Here is a 24,533-nt window from a genome sequence, read left to right as displayed (position 1 = left end):
CACGACGTTCACCGTACGGGATCATTAACATTTTATTTTAATAGTTCGGACATTTACGCACGCGGCGATACCAAATATGTCTATAAAAAATGTTTTTTACGCTTTTTGGGGGTAAAATAGGAAAAAACGGACGTTTTACTTTTTTATTGGGGGAGGGGATTTTTCACTTTTTTTTTACTTTTACATTTTTTTTTACACTTGAATAGTCCCCATAGGGGACTATTCATAGCAATACCATGATTGCTAATACTGATCTGTTCTATGTATAGGACATAGAACAGATCAGTATTATCGGTCATCTTCTGCTCTGGTCTGCTCGATCACAGACCAGAGCAGGAGACGCCGGGAGCCGCACGGAGGAAGGTGAGGGGACCTCCGTGCGGCGTTATGAATGATCGGATCCCCGCAGCAGCGCTGCGGGCGATCCGATCGTTCATTTTAATCGCGAACTCCCGCAGATGCCGGGATCTGTATTGATCCCGGCACCTGAGGGGTTAATGGCGGACGCCCGCGAGATCGCGGGCGTCGGCCATTGCCGGCGGGTCCCTGGCTGCGATCAGCAGCCGGGATCAGCCGCGCATGACACGGGCATCGCTCCGATGCCCGCGGTTATGCTTAGGACGTAAATGTACGTCCTGGTGCGTTAAGTACCACCTCACCAGGACGTACATTTACGTCCTGCGTCCTTAAGGGGTTAAAGGGGTACTCCACCCCTAGACATTTTATCCCCTTTCCTGTCTGATCGCGGGGGTCCAGTCGCTGGGGACCCCTGCAATCTCCTTGCTGCACCAACCTGGCGTTCGTTTAGAGCAGTGGTCTTCAACCTGCGGACCTCCAGATGTTGCAAAACTACAACTCCCAGCAATGCCCGGACAGCCAACGGCTGTCCGGGCATGCTGGGAGTTGTAGTTTTGCAACATCTGGAGGTCCGTAGATTAAAGACCACTGGTTTAGAGCATCGGGTGCAGTGCTGGAGGCTCGTGACGTCACCCCCCCCCTTAATGCAAGTCTATAGGAGTGGGCGGAAATACCCCATATGTCGACGTAAAGTGCTCTGCGGGCGCACTACAGGGCTCAGGAGTGTGAGAGCACCATGTACATTTGAGGCCTTATTTGGTGATTTGCATTGGAATAGGTGAAAATACCCACGTTTTCCATTTTGGAAACTGTACTCCAGAAGAAGCCATCCGTTAGGCGAAACGCCGGGTGGTGACAGCTTACTCGTATACTTCTCTGCCACTTGGTAATATTATTTCGGTATTATTTACATCATACATTGCATTGTTTTCTTGCTTTGATACCACAGGTTATAATTGCGAATGTACTTTTTGCACCAATGCTTGTTATTTCCTTTGCTTGTATTCGAACTAGTAATAGTACTGGTACTTACCTCTCCTAAAGATATATAATTGGCTTTACCCTGTCTGTAATTTGTCCCTTCCTTTTATTCTGTTCCACTTTGGTATTTCTTCTGTTTTTTTTGTAAACAGTGCATTTCTTTTTAATGTTTTTAAATGTATGTTGTTTTTGCAATTTAAACATTAAAAGGGGTACTCCTGTGGAAAACTTTTTGTTTAAAATCAGCTGGTGCCAGAAAGTTAAACAGATTTGTAAATTACTTCTATTAAAAAATCTTGATCCTTCCAGTACTTTTTAGGGGCTGTATCCTACAGAGGAAATGCTTTTCTTTTTGGATTTCTCTGATGTCATGACCACAGTGCTCTCTGCTGACCTCTGCTGTCCATTTTAGGAACTGTCCAGCAGGAGAGCACTGTGGTCATGACATCAGAGAAATCCAAAAAGAAAAGCATTTCCTCTGTAGTACACAGCCCATAAAATGTATTGGAAGGATTAAGAATTTTTTTCTTTTTATAGAAGTCATTTACAAATCTGTTTAACTTTCTGGCACCAGTTTATTTAAAAAAAAAAAAAAAAAAAAAAAAGTTTTCCACGGGAGTACCCCTTTAATAAAGATGTGATTTTGATCTGTTAAAATGCTTTATTATGTTTCATGTCTTTTCGCATCGGATCAGTTATGTGTTTTTTTTTTTGTTGCATTATTCCTGCGAAAGGGTTAAACTTTCTGAATGTCATTTTGAATATTTTGAGGGATGCAGTTTCTATAATGGGGTCATTTATGGGGTGAACAACTTATCCCCTATCCTAAGGATAGGAGATAAGTTGCAGATCGCGGGGGGGGGGGGGGGGGGGGGTGTCCAACCGCTGGGGCCCCCTGCGATCTCCCGTACGGGGCCCCGACAGCCCGCGGGAAGGGGGCGTGTCAACCCCCGCACGAAGCGGAGGCCGACACGCTCCCCTCAATACAACTCTATGGCAGAGCTGAAGCGCTGCCTTCGGCAATCTCCGACTCTGCCATAGAGATGTATTGAGAGGGCATGTCGGCCGCCGATTCGTGTGGGGGTCGACACCCGCTATCTGCAACTAAGGATAGGGGATAAGTTTTTCACCACTGGACTACCCCTTTAAAATAGGGAGGCCATGTGGCGTGACATCACAAGGGGGCATGGCCGACCCTGCAGCGTGCACACAGCGTTCGGAACTAAACGTTCTGAACGCTGGCCAGTGGAGTACCCCTTTAAAGTCTTAAAAGAGCCTCTAAAAAATGAAAAAAGCTATCTGGTTGGCTGCTTTGGACAACTTTTCCCCAGCACAGGTTCTTATAAATATCCCCCATGTGTTTTTGTCATGTGAACACGGCCTTAGACAAGAGGTCAGGACTTAGTTCATTCTGTGCCACCTGGTCATGCTCTTTTAGGGTGCGTTCACACATACGTATTTTTGCTGCAGATTTTGTTGCACATTGACTTCAACGGGTAGCAAAAATCTGTGACAGCAAATCTGCAGCAGAAAGTACACACGTGTGAACTGAACCTTATAAAGCATTTTTGATTTCAGGAAGTCGCTCCTGCCTGAGAGAAAGCAATATCCTAACACAGAAGTATTATCAACCAAACCAAAGACCAATTCCATACAAAAGGGAATATCGCCACCTACTGTTCTAAAAGGAAAGTTTAACTAAAGTATTTAAATTCTGTAACATTTTTTGGTCGTATCACTGGGGGACACAGAAGACTGTGGGAATAGGCTGGTGCCACTAGGAGGCGACACTAAGCGAGAAAGTGTTTGTTACTCCAGGACAGGAATTGCAGGCATTGAGCTAATCAGTGTTCGTTTAGTACCTGTAGGGGGCAGACCTTTCCTGCTCTGCTACATTTATTTTTTTAGTTTGTTTTGTTTATTTTAATTTGTAGGTGGTAACTAAAGTACCCCCTTTTTTTAAGCGGTGTTCATCACAGTGGGCTGACACACTAGATGTAATCCCCTCTTCAGCATGCTAGGAATAGGAGACCAGGCAGCTCGCCACCATGTTTTCTTTCCATCACCGGTCACCCGTCCTCATCTTCTCTGCCGCTGCAGGATACTGGTACCCACTCACTAAAGTGCAAGGTTACCAAAGGGGTAACCCCGTGTACACCCATCAGAGAAATATTTTGCCACAAATTCTGTGGGGATAAGAATACAGGTTTCCTTGGCCATGTCGGTGCTTCCCACATCCTGCCCGGTGTAAGCCATTCCTCTAGTACTTCCTGCGGAAATATGAGCTCCCTCTAGTGGCTGGTAAGCATCTACAGCGCCATGGTCTTACCGCTCCCTGGTGTCTGAGAGCACTAACAGCTTTATGGTCTTTATGCCAGTGGGTAGGAGCTCCTCTTCTCTGCCTGGAGTTGTAATCCGCTAAAAGTGTCCTCTCCGTGGGCAGCTGTCCTTGATCTTTCTGGAGGCTCCTATTAAATTCTCTTTATTTTGCTCTTACTGCCATTATGCCATAAGTCATTAATTATAATTTCTTTATTCATATGGCGCCCAAATAATTCTGCAGTGCTCACAATCTGAATTCGACATTCACTTATCAGTGTGTTTTGGAGTGTGAGAGGGGGCTGGGTACCCAGAGAAAACCCACACAGGCATGGGGACCATTTGTGGATGTTGTCATTGTTGGGAATCAGAAAAGGAAAAAATATGCCTATGATAATAGTACGGTCTGCATATGACCAATATATTCCCGGATAATTAAAGTAAAAAAAAATCAACAAAAAGTAGTAATATTTCTTGTGCTGATCGGAGGGGAACTCCATAAAATCTAGCTTTTAATGTTTATAGTTAAAAGCCACCAGAGTAATCAGAAAGGAGTGCTCAAAACTATATCCAACACCAAATAATAAATCAAAGGATTACCACATGTCAATGTGGATTTATCAAGAATGATCCCATTCTAATGCTCGTAGTGTAGACCCAACGCGTTTCTACCACATTTGTGTGGTGTCATCAGGGGACTAAAGAAGATACTGGTATGAGGCTATTTGTTCTAAGCCTACCATGCACTAGAAGTAATACAATTAGAAAAAAGTTTAGAAACTGAGAACCACGATTACTCATGGAAGGGGTACACCCGATACATAGTGTGCCCCATGCAAACTTTCAGGACACGGACTCCTAAGCAACAGGGTTAGTTGTCATCAGTGGATCTGTAAAGAGAACGTACACAGAATGGATGGTTTCAATAAACATTCCTCAAAAGTGCTAATAGATTCCACTTATAAAATCACTCACATAGCCCTGAAGAGTCCAAAGGTACCTAGAGGGAAATAGAATATAACTTCCATAAGTGTACTGCTTATGTGTACCTGAAAGGAAAAGGGTGCAAAACGCACCAGCAGATGTACTCACTGTTAGGATGTACTTGCTTCCGGCAAATAAGGTCTCAGTGCTGCGCTCCTACCCGCAGTGGCGGGGAGCCGTCTAGTAATCACGGCTGCTGAGCGCACACTGAGACCATGCCGGCGTCTGACGTAATATCCGCTGCCAACCGGAAGCCGCGTCTTAGCGCCCAGCCCTCTAGACGCGAACAGAGGGCGGCGCTAGGTGAGACAAAACAGCGTCCTTAGTAACCGCAGCGATATAATAATAATCTGACAATATGCCTGATAGACAGAGGGAACCCCAATGTGTCACTATATATATATATACTCGGAGCGAGGTAAGTTAGTTCCTACCAGAGGACAAAACATTAGAGACCAAAGCGTATAAGAATTATGTCACAGACAAAATTAGGGGGTTTGTGTGCCTAGCTAGGAGAGGAAGGGGAGAACTGCAGCGCATCCATGACCTTTAAAAGGATGCAAGGTCCCGCGAGCTAACTAAGCAGTAAAAACCCATGAATTATGACTCTCCTCACAAAGAAACCCCCATTTAGGTGGAAGAAATGGACTATGATCTGGAGCACCCAAATGTCTCTATGCTATTCTAGAGTATATGTATATATAAATATAGATGAATACTAACCCCCACACACATATAACATATCATGCGTATAAAATGATAATCGCTAGTGTGAATAAGTACAATAGGGGATAAAGACTCTTGGTCCATATCTCTAGAAAAATAATCGGTCATAGTAATACCAGATGGAATGGTAGTTATTTATATAGTGAATGATTAGAAAATGATAATGACTAGAGAAAGACCATGACCTGCAAGGATCAACCCAACCAATAAATGAGGAATAAGAGCATGACCTGCAAGGATCAACCCAACCAATAAATGAGGAATAAGAGGTCAGGGTAAATAGTGCATATGGAGAATAATCCAACTATGTGGACCCTAATTAAATATCCTAAATAGGTAAATTAGGAAATTCAAAAACCAGATGGTTAGAGGCTCAAAAGCTGGAGCGGCTTGGAAAATCCCAAGGGGGGATAACATGCGGGGGCCTTTTGTGACCTGCAACATACACCAGGGCAAAAACTAGGGGAGAGTGACAGGGGATAGACAGGGGCCTAGGGTGCCTAATCTATCCCTGATCTAGCTAGAATGCCCTAATCCCTAGGCAGGGTGGACGCCCTAATAAGGGCGGCCCCGCTCACGTACCTCCTACTTGGCCTCATAGAGCCCTAACTATATGGTGATACTGACTGATAGGCCCACTAGGGTCTCCACTAACTGCCTAGGAATCACCATAGAGGTGAGAGCAGGTCACAGAAAGCACGCATAATTTAGTTGTTCATTTAGCCCCTCCGGGCCACTAGTACCTAGTTCATAGATCCAGCGACACTCTTTCTGTAATAACCGTTGATCGAAATTTCCCCCTCTGGGTGAAGGTTCCACTTTTTCAATCCCAAAGAACTTTAAATTGTTGGAGTCATTCCTGTGAAAACAGTTCATATGTCTAGCTAAGGGAGTATCTCGGTCATGCCTCACATCTCCAAGGTGTTCAAGGATCCGTTTCTTAAATTCTCTAAAGGTTTTTCCTGTGTACTTTTTAAGGCAGGGACAAATGGCCATGTAGATGATGCCTCGTGTGGTACAGTTAATAAAATTACGGATCCTGAACTCTCTACCTGTGCTTGCACTTCGAAAGGATTTATTCCTGAGAATATGAGGGCATGCTTTGCAATGACCACAAGGGTAGTTACCCATTGGTTTATGGGTTCTATCCAGCCAAGTCATCCGATCCGATGTCACTGGGGAAAGATGGCTATTAGTGATCATATCCCCCAGGTTACGACCTCTTCTATATGTGACCTGGGGGTAATCAGGAATTACGTCCTTGATGTCAACATCCATTTGTAGGATGCCCCAATATTTTTTCAGGACATCCCGCATATGGGTGGCACCTTGGTCAAAGGTGGCGATGACACGCATAGATGGAATAGTATCCGGGCTTTTCTTAGGTACTAGAAGTGTGTCTCTGGGGGTCCTCAAGGCATGTTGATATGCTGATCGTAAGGTGTATTGAGGATAACCTCTATTGGTAAATCTCTTCCTCAGGTCATGCGCTTCTCGAATGAAATCATGTTTGTCAGAGCAATTCCTCCTGAGGCGGAGGTACTGTCCCCGCGGTATCCCCCTTTTAAGGGGGACCGGGTGACAGCTCTCCCACCTCAGGAGAGAATTGGTAGCAGTGGCTTTACGATGTACTGTGGTACGAATGCTACCGTCAAAATTCTTATGTATGGCTATATCCAGGAAAGAGAGGGACTGTTCATGATATTCATAAGTAAAAGTTAAACCAATATTGTTCACATTTAGTGACTCCAAAAATTGCTCAAACTGCTGCGTGTTCCCCTGCCAGAGAATAAAAATATCGTCAATATAGCGTGCCCACAATAGGGCACGCTCAGTAAACTGTTCTCTGAAATCATAAAAAACTTGGGTAGCCTCCCACCAGCCCAGAGTGAGATTCGCATAGCTGGGGGCACAAGGGCTCCCCATAGCGGTCCCTCTGAGCTGGTGGAAGAATTTCCCATTAAATAAAAAATAATTGTGGGTAAGTGTGAACTGCAGCAGTTCGAGAATGAAATCATTATGTGCCTTATACTGGTTACCTCGAAATGCTAAGAAGTAGGCTACAGCCTTCATTCCTATTTCATGGGGTATTGAAGAGTACAACGCTTCCACATCGATACTGGTTAAGATGGTGTTCCTATCTACAAATATCCCCTCTAGTTTTTTGAGGAGGTCGGTTGTATCTCGAGTGTAGGAAGGAAGAGCTTCTACAAAATCTCTTAGTATCCGGTCAATGTAAATCCCAGCATTCTGTGTGAGACCTCCTATCCCTGCCACTATAGGTCGTCCTTTAAGGGGCGTAACACCCTTGTGGACTTTTGGCAGGGCATAGAAGGTCGGAATGGTGGGATTTTTTGTTAGTAAAAAATCTAATTCCTGGTCACTAATCAGTCTCCTGGATCTAGCTTGTGTCACAATAGTCTTTAATTCCTGTTTATAAATATTCGTAGGATCTAAGGTCATTATCTCATAAGTAGATCTATCGTTCAATAATCTATTACACATATTAATGTACTGGAAACGATCCAGTACTACGATGTTGCCACCCTTGTCTGCAGTTTTTATTATCAGATGTTCATTTTTTTGTAATTGCTGGATGGCTTGTTTTTCTACACGAGAAAAATTCATCCTAGATGCAGATAGGGTGGGTACCTCCATCATCTCCATATCTTTACAGACAAGTTCTAGAAATACATCTATACAAGACGTCTCTCCAATCGGGGGGAAGGCCTTGTTAGATAGTTTGCAAGTAGTAAATGGTCCCTCACCTCGAATGTTGGGGTTATCGTCAAGCAGAGATGCTAGGTCACGTACCACTGGGAGTTCTTGAATACCGATTCCTAGTTCTTGGCATTCCTTTCTCTCTCGAATTTTATGGAATTTATGCCATTTCAATTTGCGTATGAACAGATGGAGGTCCTTGGTCCACGTAAAACGGTCAAATCCCACAGTTGGGACAAATGACAGACCACGGCCAAGGACCCCCATCTGTGCAGGAGTAAGAGTGAATTTAGATAGGTTAATCACTTGTAATGAACCCTCATCATTGTAGTTTATTTTCGGGGTTCCCTGACTCGCTGAGGGTAGGGGTCCCTGGAGGTTTCCCGAGAATCCCCCCCTAAAAAAGGTGGAATAAAGGATGAGCCCGAGGGAGAGGGCCCAGAGGGATTTTCGCCAGACCATTCTGTACCTGGATAGGGCTTTCTATTATTATTCTCTCCTCTACCTCTACCTGAACCTCTACCTCGTCTTGGGTAGTAGTTGCCTCGTCCACGTTTGCCTCGAGACCCTGTTTTATCACCCTCCCCGGGTTCAGTGTCTGATGATGATATTTCTGTATCTGTGTCCCGATAATTAGAACTCCTAGATAGTACAGTGTAAGCCTTATTTTCACGGAATTCCTGCAAATCCCTAATGAACTGGGTGTGTTTACGCTCTTTAAGTTGATATTGGAATCTCTCTAAGACAGTCTTAGTATGTGTCTCTTTTGTGCTGAAATCAGGGTCGTCCTTAAATTTCAGGACGATCTCTCTCTGTTCTTTCAATTTAGATTCAGCTAAAGTTAAGTTGGCCTTCTCTTCCTCCAGGAGAATTTCAATAAATCTCAGAGAGGTGGACGTAGCCTCCGATTCCCACTTCTTTAGGACCAATGGGGTCCTCAGCCTAGCTGCTGGTAATACTGGAATACGGAGGCCTCTAGGGACAATTTTATGTCTCAGATAGTTCTCAAATGCTTGAATCTCCCAGAAAGAGAGGGCATACTGTTTATAGCATACAACCAGATCTCTCAGGGCTATTTTCAATGATGGAGTGTACTTAGGTTGTGTAAATGTTCGCTCAGAGAATACTTCTTTGGCCTCTGTGAGCCACTCAGCCAAATTGGGTACCTCTGTGACCAGACTTGCCATAACAGCTTAATAGGAAAAAATATGCCTATGATAATAGTACGGTCTGCATATGACCAATATATTCCCGGATAATTAAAGTAAAAAAAAATCAACAAAAAGTAGTAATATTTCTTGTGCTGATCGGAGGGGAACTCCATAAAATCTAGCTTTTAATGTTTATAGTTAAAAGCCACCAGAGTAATCAGAAAGGAGTGCTCAAAACTATATCCAACACCAAATAATAAATCAAAGGATTACCACATGTCAATGTGGATTTATCAAGAATGATCCCATTCTAATGCTCGTAGTGTAGACCCAACGCGTTTCTACCACATTTGTGTGGTGTCATCAGGGGACATTGTTGGGAATCAAGCGGCAGTGCTAACCACTGGGTCACCGTACTTCTCATTCCCACCTTCTATTGGTTCTCCTCTTTGTCATTGTACATAGCCCCTGTTCAACTTCACCAATAGCGACATTACCCACATTCTCTTAAAGGGGTACTCCACTGGCCAGCGTTCGGAACTAAATGTTCCAAACGCTGTTTTCCTGCTGAGGGGGTCGGCCATGCCCCTTGTGAAGTAGCGGCCACAACCCCTCAATGCAAGTCTATGGGAGGGGGAGTCATGCCCCCTCCCATAGACTTGCATTGAGGGGGCATGGCCGTGACATCACAAGGGGAGTGGTCGGCCCCCGCAGCACGAAAACCGCGTTTGTTCCGAACGCTGGCCAGTGGAGTACCCCTTTAAAGAAGGTTGTTGACGTAGCTGTATATCTGTTACATATTTTTTAGGCGATATTGGCCTGCAGCTTTTTATCCAGCGTCCTGGTGGTACACCACACATCATATGGAGACTCACCTCCGCATTTTTACCTGGGGCTTTTCCCTTCACCTTGCTCATCTAGCCTAGGGGTCTTCTTGCCTACTCTACTGACATTTCGTTGCCATCAGTCGTACAGCAGAGTCCCCCATCCTCCTAGTATCGCACAGCACTTACAGATCCGCCGGTTCCAGAATTCCCAAGCAGCCTTGTCTAGGTCTGTGCAATCCTTTCAGCTGCCTTTAGAACCACAACTCGTATTTGTTTGTTTCTCACCAATAGCTGTCTCTACCGCCATAATGGCCAGGGGTCTTGTCTGTCTTTGTGGGTCCTAGATGTTTTCTTCCTGTATGACTAGGAGTTTCGGCTTCTATCAGATCAGATTGCTTCTGAGTCTGGCCTTGGTATTCCATTCCTGACAGACTCCCTTGTGGTTATAGAGTTGATCACCCTCTTCCCCTTATCCTCACTCTTTGCCTCTCTGTCTTCACCCTGGTCCTTGACCACACCTTATTATTCTTATTTCCATCAGTCTGTCTTCTCTCTCGGACAGCATCCAGGACTCTGTTGCTCTACAGATCACACTTTTCTCAGGACACCTTTTTCCTGCCCGACTCACAGCTGACAACCCCCCAACCTGTGGGAGCGCCCTCCCTTCTGTTGCCTTGGATCGTTCCTTCTCATATTCCAAACCCCCGACATCTGAGGTATTTTTGGGGGGGTTCCAGTTGTTTTGCTCCTGTGTGTTGTGTAGGAAAGACAACCAGTTCAGCTATGTTCTAGTTCTCTCCCCCGGGGACTGCTTTTGGGTGCCCCGCGGTCTCCTGTATCTCAATATGATACAAACAGACAAACAGGATTTTTATGTTACTCACCTATAAAATCCTTTTTCTCGCAGGGCTCATTGAGGTACTTTTGAAGTTCTTTTTCAGATTTTTGGTTGCCTACCAGCACTTCCGAATAAGCTTTTCTTATCGACTCTGGTCTGTTGAGATTGTTGTTCTAGGTTTACTGTCAGTACTGGCTTCACCCATTACTCCTACTTCCAGTATAGCCTGGGCCGGAGGAGCGACCACTTTCTTGTTTAGTGTTGCCTGTTAGTGGCACCAGCCTATACCCACAGTCTCCTGTGCCCTCCAATGAACTCAGCGAGAAAGTCCTATCTTTGTGAAACATTGCACAGCGCCTTGAACTGTATTTGTTACGTTTACTTTAATTTAAAAAAATTTAAAATGTTCAAAACATAATTTTCTAGACATCATTCCAAGTAACACAAATATAAAGAAGAACAAAGGACTGAAAAATATAAATGTTTATTCAGCACAAATAATCCCCTTTGCCAGGAACTCTGCAAAATCACAACAAAGAATTATGAAGGGAAGAAAAATGAATGCAGGGATCAGGGCTAAATAATTCTAAACCTCAGCTAATATCTGAAAAATCTTTCGCAAACTGGAGCTCAGAGGGTAAAAAACAAAAAAGAGACAAGGAGCAGGAGTTCTCATCATAGGTTTAAAGGGGTACTCCACTGGCCAGCGTTCAGAACATTAAGTTTCAACTGCTGTGTTCACGCTGTGGGAGTTGGCCACGCCCCCTCCCATACTCGCATTGAGCGGGCATGGCCTGATGGCACAAGGGGGCGTGGCCGACCCCCGCAGCGCAAAAAACAGCGTTTGAAACTAAATGTTCAGAATGCTGGCCAGTGGAGTACCCCTTTAAATGAAATGGCTTCTTCTAGATTTTTTATTGTTTTTGTTATTCTGTCTCTCTTTGTTCAAATAAACCGACCAATTAACAAAATCAGCAAGGGATCAAATAATTTTTTCCCTGTTTTTCACTGTTGCTCTGACATATACACGTACCTATGATAGATGCCACTTAATGTAATTCATCATACATAGGCACCCATGTAGAAATAAAAGAAAACAAAGGAACATGAAGCCGAAACGATGCATGTCTTTTTTTTTTTTTTGGGAACCAATACATTTTAAAAACTCTTTTTGCACATGACACCAGAGTTTCCTGTTTAGTCCTTTTTCTTGTATTGTATTGGCTGTCTGGACGACCACTGTCAGACCGATCCAATGCTGACTTCTAGTTTATTTTTATTGTACATTTCGATGGGTTCATCTTTAAAATGGAATAGGGCAGCCATGTGCACTACTCCATATGGCAAAGCCCTTCTGTATACCACCTGAACAGAAGCCAAAATTATTCTCTTTTGGCCTCAGTTGGGTAATGGAGTCTAAAGCAGTGTTTTCCAACCAGGGTGCCTCCAGCTGTTGCAAAACTACAACTCCCAGCATGCCGGGACAGCCGAAGGCTGGAAGTTGTAGTTTTGCAACAGCTGGAGGCACCCTGGTTGGGAAACTGGTCTAAAGATGCATTTACCATATATTCCAGGAGCTGTCACGCCCCCTCCCATAGGCTTGCATTGAGGGGGCAGAGCGTGACGTCACACAGGGGCAGAGCCGTGATGTCACACAGGGGCAGAGCTGTGACGTCACTATGCTTCGCCCCCGTGATCGCCAGTAATCAGACCCGGAGTGGGCACACCCCGGGGACTGATTCTAACGGGGTGCGGTGTGGAAGATCATGGGGGTCCCCAGCGGCAGGACCCCCGCGATCAGGCATCTTATCCCCTATCCTTTGGATAGGGGATAAGATGTCTTAGCGCCGGAGTACCCCTTTAATTCCAGTGAAAAGCAGTGACGGCACCCACCGGTCAAGTGTTGTGTTGATGCCGTCCCGACAGTACATGGGCACAAAACATATTTGCGGGTAATTTCAGGAAGCAATGAACGGCTCTACAGTCTGCCCTGCATTCCCTTTGGTGTTCAGAATGGGTGGTTGTGGATATTAAACATATAAGACTAATATATACCTTATCTTCTTATGGGATTTATGACGCCTATCTAGTGTTCATGATTTGGCTCCTTAGCCCTATGTTGCATCTTTCGCCTGTGGTTGCCGCTCTGTTACCGTTTTCAAATACTTTTCCCTAAGGGGGGGAAGAGCGTCATATAACTCAAAGCCCACCGGACTGGTGCTGGATAGATGTTTGTAGTACAGGAGGTGCTTCTTCAGACCCTGGAAATAATAGGGCAGATTAGTAAATACTAAAACAAACCAAGTCTATCCATTCTAACAACTATGTCCTTCCAATTTCCAGTTTTAGGGACTCAATAGACAAACTGCACTTAACGCAAAGGGGTACTCCGGTGGAATTTTTTTTTTTTTAAATCAACCGGTGCCAGAAAGTTAAACAGATTTGTAAATTACTTCCATTAAAAAATCTTAATCCTTCCAGTACCTATTAGCTACTGAATACTACAGAGGAAATTCTTTTCTTTTTGGAACACAGAGCTCTCTGCTGACATCATGACCACAGTGCTCTCTGCTGACATCTCTGTCCATTTTAAGAACTGTCCAGAGTAGGAGAAAATCCCCATAGCAAACATATGCTGCTCTGTTCAGTTCCTAAAATGGACAGAGATGTCAGCAGAGAGCACTGTGCTCGTGATGTCAGCAGAGAGCTCTGTGTTCCAAAAAGAAAAGAATTTCCTCTGTATTATTCAGCAGCTCATAAGTACTGGAAGGATTAAGATTTATTAATAGAAGTAATTTAAAAGTAAAAAGTAATTTAAGAAGTAAAAAAAAGTTTTCCACCGGAGTACTCATTTAAAGGGGTACTCCGCCCCTAGACATCTTATCCCCTTTCCAGAGGAGAGGAGATAAGATGTCTGATCGCGGGGTCCCCTGCTCTCTGCTGCACGTGGCGTTTGTTTAGAGTGTCGGGTGCAGTGTCGGAGGCTCATGACATCATGCCCACGCCCCAATCGTGATGTCACGGCCATGCCCCCTCAACGCAAGTCTATGGGAGGGGGCGTGACGGCAGTCACGCCCCCTCCCATAGGCTTGCATTGAGGGGGCATGACCGTGACGTCACGAGCCTCACCCCCGCATCGCCACTCATCCCGCACAGAGCTAAGTTCGCTCTGTGCACCGGATGTCTGGGGTGCCGCAGCCATGATTGCGGGGGTCCCGCGATCAGACATAATTTCCCCTATCCTATGGAAATTCGTCTAGGGACAAAGTACCCCTTTAATAATGTATCAATGTATTTAAATAAAGGAACATTTATGAAAATTAATGTGAAAATTACATATAATACGTATCCCATTGTTTTCAATAGGAATGTGTGGTAGTTTACATTGCTCACATCTTTCCACCACAGATAATAAATGAAATGTCACTTATTGACAAGTTTTGCACATGATATCCGGTAGCCTGATCACAGACCATCCACATTCAATAAAGCTAATCTGCTTCTAGGACTACAGCAAAATCTGCGGTAATACAGAGTGAAATATGCTGCAGGATATCCAGGGGCATCCCTCCGAATTCTGCTGTGTAATCCACAGGGCATAAATTATTGCACTGAAGATTGGAAGGATTAAAATGCTACATTTTATTGGTACAATTAAAATAGATTGCGCACAAAAAAAAAAAAAAAAATTGTATTGAACTAAATGGGCGCCATCCAGTATCTTAGCCTTTTTAGTTTTATATGTAGAATTGGCATAACACATGTACCACTCACTTTGATATCAGTAAAGTGCTGTGTATAGCAGAATTGCACTGTCCCAGTCTAGCAATTGCTTTAGAAGCCTAGTTTTAAGGTGCAGGAAAATCACTCATTTCACTCACATTGGTAGCAGTCCACCCCGCCCCTCAATGTAAGTCTATGGGAGGGGGCGTGACAGCTGCCACGCCCCCTCCCATAGACTTGCATTGAGGGGTGGAGTGTGACGTCACACATGGGAGGAGTCGTGACGTCCTGATCTTCCGTCCCCGTGGTCGAGATGGACTCAGCCTGAGGACCTCCAGCGGTTCCGGAAGCCGCTAAAGGTGGGTGCCGCATGGTAGATCCCGGGGGTCCCCAGCAGCGGGACCACGGCGATCTGACATCTTATCCCAATCCTTTGGATAAGGGATAAGATGTCTATGGGCGGAGTACCCCTTTAAAGGTGCATGCTCATAGTCCATATAATGTCCTCACAATACTTGTGCGTCCTATGTAGTAATACAGGAGTGTAATGTAATTATTCAGCATACTGGTGTGCAATAAAGTGCCCGTGCATAGCAGCTATAGGTGTATAAGACAGCATAGGGCTCGCTGTCACTACAATACAGATTACTGTTCAGAGGGCACACGTGTAGAGGTAACAAAAACCTGTTGTCCTCGGCGTTCCTCCTTTCATATATTCTCAATTGGATGGTGGCTTAGGGTTGCGATTCAACGCGTTTCACTGTCCGATCATCAGGAATCGCTGACAGTCCCATTATCATCTAGGTATAGCGTGGTGGGCATGGCTTCTGATGGCGGCCGTGCTAATTCCACAGGGCACTTTTCAATGGAAAAAATATGCCACAGGAACACAACCATAATCCGAAAAGGCATTTACAGAAATTTCTAACTATTGTTGTAAAACTAGTGATGCTCTAGATCATAACCTGAAAAACATTAGGAAAATCTGAATACTCCCTTGTCTTGCATTAAAGGGGTACTCCAGCGTAGAACGTTTCTGAACCATCATCCCTGGGCTGCTGGCATATAAAACAACAACCTTGACTTACATGCCGTTGCTCCTGCAGTGCCCCAGCTGTTCCTCTGGTGCCAACTTCTTCCAGGTTGCTGGTGGTCGACATGTCAACCTGCTGATCAGCTTATTGTTGGCCCCAGAGACGTCCCGCCTGGCCCAGCGATAGGCTGAGCAGCAGTGTGGCATATTAGGCTCCGGCGCCAGGAAGAAGACCAGTTACGGAGCTCAATACGTCACACTGCCGATCAGCCTATACCTGGCTTAGACGGATCATCAATGAGGCCAGCTAATAGCTGATCAGCAGTGTGACATGTCGACGACCAGCAACCTGGAAGAAGACGGCACCAGATGATTGGGGCCGCAATACCGGGGCACCGAGGGAGAGGCAGCAGATAGGTCCAGGATGTTGTTTTATATGCCTAGTAATAAAGATGGTACCCAGCACTCACCAGTGAAGCAAAGTGAAGATTTATTAAGCCATAGCGTGGTACTAGAGGGACACGTTTCGGCGTAGAAGCCTTCCTCAGCTGTTTGCCTCTAGTGTCGGAGGCTCATGACATCATGCCCACGCCCCAATCGTGATGTCACGGCCATGCCCCCTCAACGCAAGTCTATGGGAGGGGGCGTGACGGCAGTCACGCCCCCTCCCATAGGCTTGCATTGAGGGGGCATGACCGTGACGTCACGAGCCTCACCCCCGCATCGCCACTCATCCCGCACAGAGCTAAGTTCGCTCTGTGCACCGGATGTCTGGGGTGCCGCAGCCATGATTGCGGGGGTCCCGCGATCAGACATAATTTCCCCTATCCTATGGAAATTCGTCTAGGGACAAAGTACCCCTTTAATAATGTATCAATGTATTTAAATAAAGGAACATTTATGAAAATTAATGTGAAAATTACATATAATACGTATCCCATTGTTTTCAATAGGAATGTGTGGTAGTTTACATTGCTCACATCTTTCCACCACTGATAATAAATGAAATGTCACTTATTGACAAGTTTTGCACATGATATCCGGTAGCCTGATCACAGACCATCCACATTCAATAAAGCTAATCTGCTTCTAGGACTACAGCAAAATCTGCGGTAATACAGAGTGAAATATGCTGCAGGATATCCAGGGGCATCCCTCCGAATTCTGCTGTGTAATCCACAGGGCATAAATTATTGCACTGAAGATTGGAAGGATTAAAATGCTACATTTTATTGGTACAATTAAAATAGATTGCGCACAAAAAAAAAAAAAAATTGTATTGAACTAAACGGGCGCCATCCAGTATCTTAGCCTTTTTAGTTTTATATGTAGAATTGGCATAACACATGTACCACTCACTTTGATATCAGTAAAGTGCTGTGTATAGCAGAATTGCACTGTCCCAGTCTAGCAATTGCTTTAGAAGCCTAGTTTTAAGGTGCAGGGAAATCACTCATTTCACTCACATTGGTAGCAGTCCACCCCGCCCCTCAATGTAAGTCTATGGGAGGGGGCGTGACAGCTGTCACGCCCCCTCCCATAGACTTGCATTGAGGGGTGGAGTGTGACGTCACACATGGGAGGAGTTGTGACGTCCTGATCTTCCGTCCCCGTGGTCGAGATGGACTCAGCCTGAGGACCTCCAGCGGTTCCGGAAGCCGCTAAAGGTGGGTGCCGCATGGTAGATCCCGGGGGTCCCCAGCAGCGGGACCACGGCGATCTGACATCTTATCCCAATCCTTTGGATAAGGGATAAGATGTCTATGGGCGGAGTACCCCTTTAAAGGTGCATGCTCATAGTCCATATAATGTCCTCACAATACTTGTGCGTCCTATGTAGTAATACAGGAGTGTAATGTAATTATTCAGCATACTGGTGTGCAATAAAGTGCCCGTGCATAGCAGCTATGGGTGTATAAGACAGCATAGGGCTCGCTGTCACTACAATACAGATTACTGTTCAGAGGGCACACGTGTAGAGGTAACAAAAACCTGTTGTCCTCGGCGTTCCTCCTTTCATATATTCTCAATTGGATGGTGGCTTAGGGTTGCGATTCAACGCGTTTCACTGTCCGATCATCAGGAATCGCTGACAGTCCCATTATCATCTAGGTATAGCGTGGTGGGCATGGCTTCTGATGGCGGCCGTGCTAATTCCACAGGGCACTTTTCAATGGAAAAAATATGCCACAGGAACACAACCATAATCCGAAAAGGCATTTACAGAAATTTCTAACTATTGTTGTAAAACTAGTGATGCTCTAGATCATAACCTGAAAAACATTAGGAAAATCTGAATACTCCCTTGTCTTGCATTAAAGGGGTACTCCAGCGTAGAACGTTTCTGAACCATCATCCCTGGGCTGCTGGCATATAAAACAACAACCTTGACTTACATGCCGTTGCTCCTGCAGTGCCCCAGCTGTTCCTCTGGTGCCAACTTCTTCCAGGTTGCTGGTGGTCGACATGTCAACCTGCTGATCAGCTTATTGTTGGCCCCAGAGACGTCCCGCCTGGCCCAGCGATAGGCTGAGCAGCAGTGTGGCATATTAGGCTCCGGCGCCAGGAAGAAGACCAGTTACGGAGCTCAATACGTCACACTGCCGATCAGCCTATACCTGGCTTAGACGGATCATCAATGAGGCCAGCTAATAGCTGATCAGCAGTGTGACATGTCGACGACCAGCAACCTGGAAGAAGACGGCACCAGATGATTGGGGCCGCAATACCGGGGCACCGAGGGAGAGGCAGCAGATAGGTCCAGGATGTTGTTTTATATGCCTAGTAATAAAGATGGTACCCAGCACTCACCAGTGAAGCAAAGTGAAGATTTATTAAGCCATAGCGTGGTACTAGAGGGACACGTTTCGGCGTAGAAGCCTTCCTCAGCTGTTTGCCTCTAGGCAGACAGCTGAGGAAGGCTCCTACGCCGAAAGGCGTTCCTCTAGTACCACGATATGGCTTAATAAATCTTCACTTTGGATTATTGGTGAGTGCTGGGTACAATCTTTATTACTAGTACTAGTACGCTACCTCGTGCACCACCGCGTATTCCACGGAAGTGCCAACATACCTCTTAAGTTGTTTTATATGCCGGCAGCCTGGGGATGGTGCTTCAAAAAAGTTCTACACATTAGTAACCCCTTAAAGGGGTACTCCGCCTCTAGACATCTTATCCCCTATCGAAAGGATAGGGGATAAGATGTCAGATCGCGGGGATCCCGCCGCTTGGGACCCTCGGGATCTCGGCTGCAGCACCCACCTGTTGCGGCTTCCGGCAGCGCTGGAGGCTCTCATCCTAACGCCTCATGACCACGGTGACGCCCCCTCCCATAGACTTGCATTGAGGGGCAGGGCGTGACATCACATGGGGGCGGAGTTGTGACGTGGTCAGGAGCCGAAGCCTCCAGCATTTTCGGAAGCCGCAACAGGTGGGTGCTGCAGCCGAGATCCCGGGGGGTCCCCAGCGGCGATAGGGGATAAGATGTCTAGGGGCGGAACACCCCTTTAAAGCATTACCGTGATTTACAAAAAAAAAAACTTAAGACATGTCACACAGACACGTCAAAGGTGGGGTCTCTGCTATAGCCGGAAAAAGTGCGCGGCTGTGTGTTTTCTAGCTCTGTACTCAATCCGACTGACTGCAGAACACAGGCTCCCTCAATGGAGCCCTCATTCCTGCAGTATGATGTATAGTGCGGTGGGCCGGAAAGATGTGCTTCTTCCAGCTATATGAAGAGATGAATGGGGGTTTGAACACTTTTGACATATCTGTCATGACATTTCAGTAAATATCAATCTCTTGTGTGATTCAAATTCTGTGACAATGGCAACTGTTGGTCTAGGACAGTGCTTCCCAACCAGGGTGCCTCCAGCTGTTGCAAAACTACAACTCCCAGCATGCCCAGACAGCCAAAGGCTGTCTGGGCATACTGGGAGTTATAGTTTTGCAACAGCTGGAGGCACCCTGGTTGGGAAACACCAGTCTATGGGATGCCAGACTACAGTTTACAGAACATACCACGTCCACCATGAGGTGCGTCTTCCTGAGCATGCTTTTTCTTTCTGCATCCACCTCCTGTAAAAAAAAAAAACACAAGCTCAGGAAACCGATGGCTCGCCAACACATTCGTAACAAAATCTTATAATAAGGCCGGCTTGCAGGGGCGAAACACATCACCTTTGTCCATGTCTACCCATGTACCTGTTTTGATTCCGCAATAAAGCATTTCGTTCCTGACCTACCTGCGCTGGACCACCTCTTCTTGTCTACAAAATCTTATAATAATTGCAAATGTGGTGCTGAGATGTACTTTGAAATCCTTGAATTTTCCCTGCAGGAAATGCCTGAAGAGAATTAGGCTAAGTTCACAAGAAATCTGCAGCAAAACCACAAACGAGTTACATGAGAATTTTGCTGCTGATTTAGGGTATGTTCACAGGGCAGAAACGCTGGTCATTTGTTGTGGATTTTCCAAATTAACTTCAAGTTAAAAACGTCAAAAAATCTAAAGCAGATCTGCAACGTATTTGCCATATGTAAACAATGAATTTCACCCCTATATATATCTGACACAAAAGAAATCAATGGATACAAATCTGCAGGAGAAACTGATTTGTTGCAGATCTTAAATTGTGAAAAACTGGTTATTTTTCATGCAGATAAGTCTCCAGCATGTGGATAAAATTTGGAAAATCTTCTGATCAATTTGCTCAGCGTAAAACGGCTGTGTCCGATTTGAAAGCATAAAACTACGGTACCTCAGCAACGTGTTCTTGTGAAAAAATGAAGCTGTTCAGGTGAGACACTGCCACGACATAGAGCACGGGACACCAGGTCTGACGTAGGGCCCCTGTCACTAAGGTCCGGAAATAGAGACGCAAGAGATGCACGTTGTCTTCAGGAGGGGACGTGTAGAAACTCAGTGGGATGGGAAACTTGAAGAGAAAATACATGGGAAAGGATCAATAAAAGAAAAATGTATTCAAGTGGAACGATCAGGCCTCCTGTGCTAGAACACAATAGTAAAGATCCTGGTTCAGAGGATATATTGATTTTTACTATTTGAGTATTTTCTTTTTAAAAGCTACTTTGACTGAATGTGTCATCAAAAAATGACCAATTATTTATAACTGTTTTAACAATATTTTTAAAGATAATTTTTTTTGTGATTTTTTTTTTTATTTTGCTTTTTACTATTTACTTTTATTTTTTATTTTTATTTTTTTTAAAGAATCCTGAAATCTTGTTTCTATTCTGGCCACTAGGGCTAAAACTAAGCAGAGACTTCCTTTACTGTAGATATCCCTTCCCAGTAATGCAATAGACAAGAGCACAATGAAAGGTGACACTAGTATATAGATAACACTGGATCTACCACCATTTACAGCATAGATGAGTTTCCCTTCTTATAGAATGACCTCTAAAAAGGTCACAAAGTACACTCAGTCTGCAATTCACCTGGAAGGGACATCGCATGTCCATTGTCGCCTATGTCCATGGGTCCTGCAGTAAAGCATATCAGTAAATGCTGTTAAAGGGGTACTCCAGTGCTGAGTGTTTGGAACAAATTGTTCCAAATGCTTGGAGCCGGCGTCGGGGGCTCGTGACTTCGCGGCCCCGCCCCCTAGCCACGCCAACTCCCCTAGACTTACATTGAGGGAGCGGGGTGTGACGTCACGAGGAGGCAGGTGTGACGTCACGAGGGGGCAGGGCTGTGAAGTCACAAGCCCCCACGCTGGCTCTAAGCATTTGGAACAATTTGTTCCCAACGCTCAGCACCGGAGTACCCCTTTAAGAACAGCTCAGGTAGAATGGCAACCCCCCCCCCCATAATAAAATGTACACAAAAAAATAAAATAAAAATTTGCAATCAGAAAATCTTCCTCTAATCAGAAAAATATAGGTAATACATTCCGTTTAAAGGGAATCTGACATCAGAGTCACCTGCAAAACCCTGAATACACAGGTAGATAGCGTCGACGACCCTGTTTATAAAGCTGCTTACCGTGCAAAAATAGGTGTGTCTAAAAATTGCAAACCCTTAGAACACATTCACACTATGGAAGGGGACATCAGCAAACAATCTGGCGCTAGGGAAAAGCGCCATTTCAATAGAAGGCAATTCCTTTTTAGAGCGGATTCTGCGGAAAGAATAAACATGTTCATTGTTTCGGCAGAGTCTAGGGTTCCGCTTTCCGTAGTGTGAATGGCGCAGAAAAATCCCTCTGAGAACAATGGGAGGCTGCTGCACCGGATTTTCCATGTGGAATTCTGCTTAGAAAATCTTATTGTTTACAGGTCTGTAGTTATAATGGAGCTCTAAAAAAAATGTTACATAAGTTTACAGATCTACGGTCTAAGGGTACGTTCAGAGGAGCGGATTTACAGCGGATTTTACGCTGCAGATCCACCGCTGAAGGACCTCTGTATGCTGCCTTTACATGTGCCTGCTCAGAGAGGCAATACGCTGCTACGTGCAGACACACTGAAGCGATGTGCGAGTCGCCACACATGCGCGGTGTACTCGCACACATGGCGGCCGCTCCCCCTGCTCTATGAGCTAGGCCGAGAGCTGCCGCGATGTGAAAGTATACTGCACATGGGCGCGGCAACTCCCACATCTCTGTGTGTCTGCTCGTAGCGGCATATTGCCGCTCCGGGCAGGCACATGTAAAGGCCGCATACAATGGTCCTTCAGCGGCGGATCCGCAGCCACATACGTGCGGAAAATCCGCTCGTCTGAACGTACCATAAGGCACTGTTTTCCAACCAGGGTGCCTCCAGCCTTTGCAAAACTACAACTCCCAGCATGCCCGGACAGCCAACGGCTGTCCGGGCATGCTGGGAGTTGTAGTTTTGCAACAGCTGGAGGCACCCTGGTTGGAAAACACTGGTCTTAAGGTACTGTAACTTAGTGACCCAGAAGGGATATTATACAAAGTCACATTGGATTCATTTTACCTACATAAACTACCCAAAGCCTTGGTTCCATACATAATCTCCCCTCATGTCTCGTACAGAAAGCATAGCTTTATATAAGGAATTGATGTATACTTTAACACGTTACCTCTTTAAGGGGCACACACAGGGATCTCAGGCTGCTAACATGTTCCCCGAACAACGCTAGCCTGAGCTGGACACTGAAACGTCTTTGTAAGGGAAGAAGCACAAACGTTCCAAATAAGGGGTCCCCAAATGAAACCCCCTCAAACTGCTCCAAAAGGTCCATGTAAAAATCATAGAACGAAGCCAGTCCAGGAAGAGGTATGTCAAGCTTTAGGGACTCCATGAACGTCGGCTGACAATAAAAAACAGTCAGAGCGGCCGTGTACGTATGGACAGGACCTTCTAAGAAGAGGTCACTGCCTGTGAGGAACACACAAGCCAAGCGGGCCAGCTTTGCTGCGATGGGTATACCTTGTAAGGAACCCGGACGCCAGTTTTCCAAAAGAAAGATCCACTGTAGGTTCCTGGTTACGGTGTTCACCAGATCAGGAGGAAGAGTGTTCACGATATTCCCTCTAGTCTCCGCATTGGTCACTTTATTGTAGAGGTTGATCAATGGAAGGAACGACCAGTCGGATGGCAAAACTGGACCTTTGGCTTCCGGAAGCAACGCAGTCTGGACAAAGCAAGTCCTTTCCTGGTAGATAACCCTGGAATGGTTCAGGGCTTGTCCCATGTGTGCGAAGTGAGTCAAATAGCAAGTCCTGATAGACGGGAGATCTTTAAAGGCTTCTTCTAGGAGAGTGCCACGGCTTGGGGTGACACAGGTGGCGGCAGCGGAACTAGGGGGCACTTGTTTAGAGTCAGATGTAATGTGCAACCTATCCGACAAATCGGCTGCTTGAGGGCCTCCCGAGCTTCCTTCTCTGTGAAGACAGGAAAGTGATGGAGAGACAAAAACACCCACAAGACAAAAAGGGAAGTTGTCAGGTCTATAATTGGCAATTATAATAATTGCAGGTTTTTATACATTTTAGACACTTTTTGCGCCTTGGAACAGACGTGGGGCTAACGTGTGACTTAATGAACCTAAATTTAGATGCACCATTTTGACGTTTAAGGGGTACTCCGTTGGAAAACCAATCTTTTCAAATCAACTGTTGTCAGAAAGTTAAACAGATTTGTAAATTACTTTTTTAAAATCTTAATCCTTCCAGTACTCATCAGCTGCTGTATGTTCCAGAGGAAGTTATGCAGTTCTTTTCTGTCTGACCACAGTGCTCTCTGCTGACACCTCTGTCCATGTCAGTAACTGTCCAGAGCAGGAGAAAATCCCCATAGCAAACCTCTCCTGCTCTGGACAGTTCCTGACATGGACAGAGGTGTCAGCAGAGAGCACTGTGGTCAGACTGAAAAGAACTACACAACTTCCTCTGTTGCATACAGCAGCTCAAAAATACTGGAAGGATTATGATTTTTAAATAGAAGAAATTTACAAATCTGTTTAACTTTCTGGCACCTGTTGATTTGAAAACCGATTTTTTTTTCCACCGTAGTACCCCTTTAAGTAAGCCAATGTAAATTTGGTGCATCAATAGAATGTCTAGTCCAGTGTTTCCCAACCAGGGTGCCTCCAGATGTTGCAAAACTAAAATTCCCAGCATGCCCGGACAGTCTTTTGCTGTCCGGGCATGCTGGAAGTTTTGCAACAGCTGGAGGCACCATGGTTGGGGAACACTGGTCTAGTCCATCAAATGGCATTAGATAAAATATGCTAGTAAACTAGATCATCTAGTCTAGTTTACTAGTATTACTAAATCTGCCCCACTGATGCCATCAGTCAATTCTGATTATCGATATTTACAATCTGCAAAAAGCATTTGGTGACCTTAAAGACTGCTATAAATTGCTAAAACGTTTAGGG

General features: G+C 45.3%; 1 protein-coding gene across 4 annotated transcripts in view; it reads right to left on the bottom strand.

The window, feature by feature from the left end:
* Positions 1 to 11,286: 11,286 nt before the first annotated feature.
* Positions 11,287 to 24,533, bottom strand: part of RPAP1 (RNA polymerase II associated protein 1) — an 83,565-nt gene continuing 70,318 nt past the window's right edge. For all 4 annotated transcript variants that reach the window (XM_056545585.1, XM_056545583.1, XM_056545584.1 and 1 more), the window contains 4 exons: positions 22,731 to 23,535; positions 20,422 to 20,598; positions 19,682 to 19,738; positions 11,287 to 13,165 (listed from right to left, as the gene is read on the bottom strand). In XM_056545585.1, the coding sequence (XP_056401560.1) occupies positions 13,019 to 13,165; positions 19,682 to 19,738; positions 20,422 to 20,598; positions 22,731 to 23,535 (1,186 nt within the window). In that variant the 3' untranslated portion in view covers positions 11,287 to 13,018. The remainder of the gene's footprint in view (positions 13,166 to 19,681; positions 19,739 to 20,421; positions 20,599 to 22,730; positions 23,536 to 24,533) is intronic.

The sequence above is a fragment of the Hyla sarda genome, chromosome 11 (genome assembly GCF_029499605.1).
Source record: "Hyla sarda isolate aHylSar1 chromosome 11, aHylSar1.hap1, whole genome shotgun sequence".
NCBI lineage: Eukaryota > Metazoa > Chordata > Amphibia > Anura > Hylidae > Hyla > Hyla sarda.
Note: the sequence above shows the minus strand (reverse complement) of the source record. Positions and strands in the feature narration are given on the sequence as shown.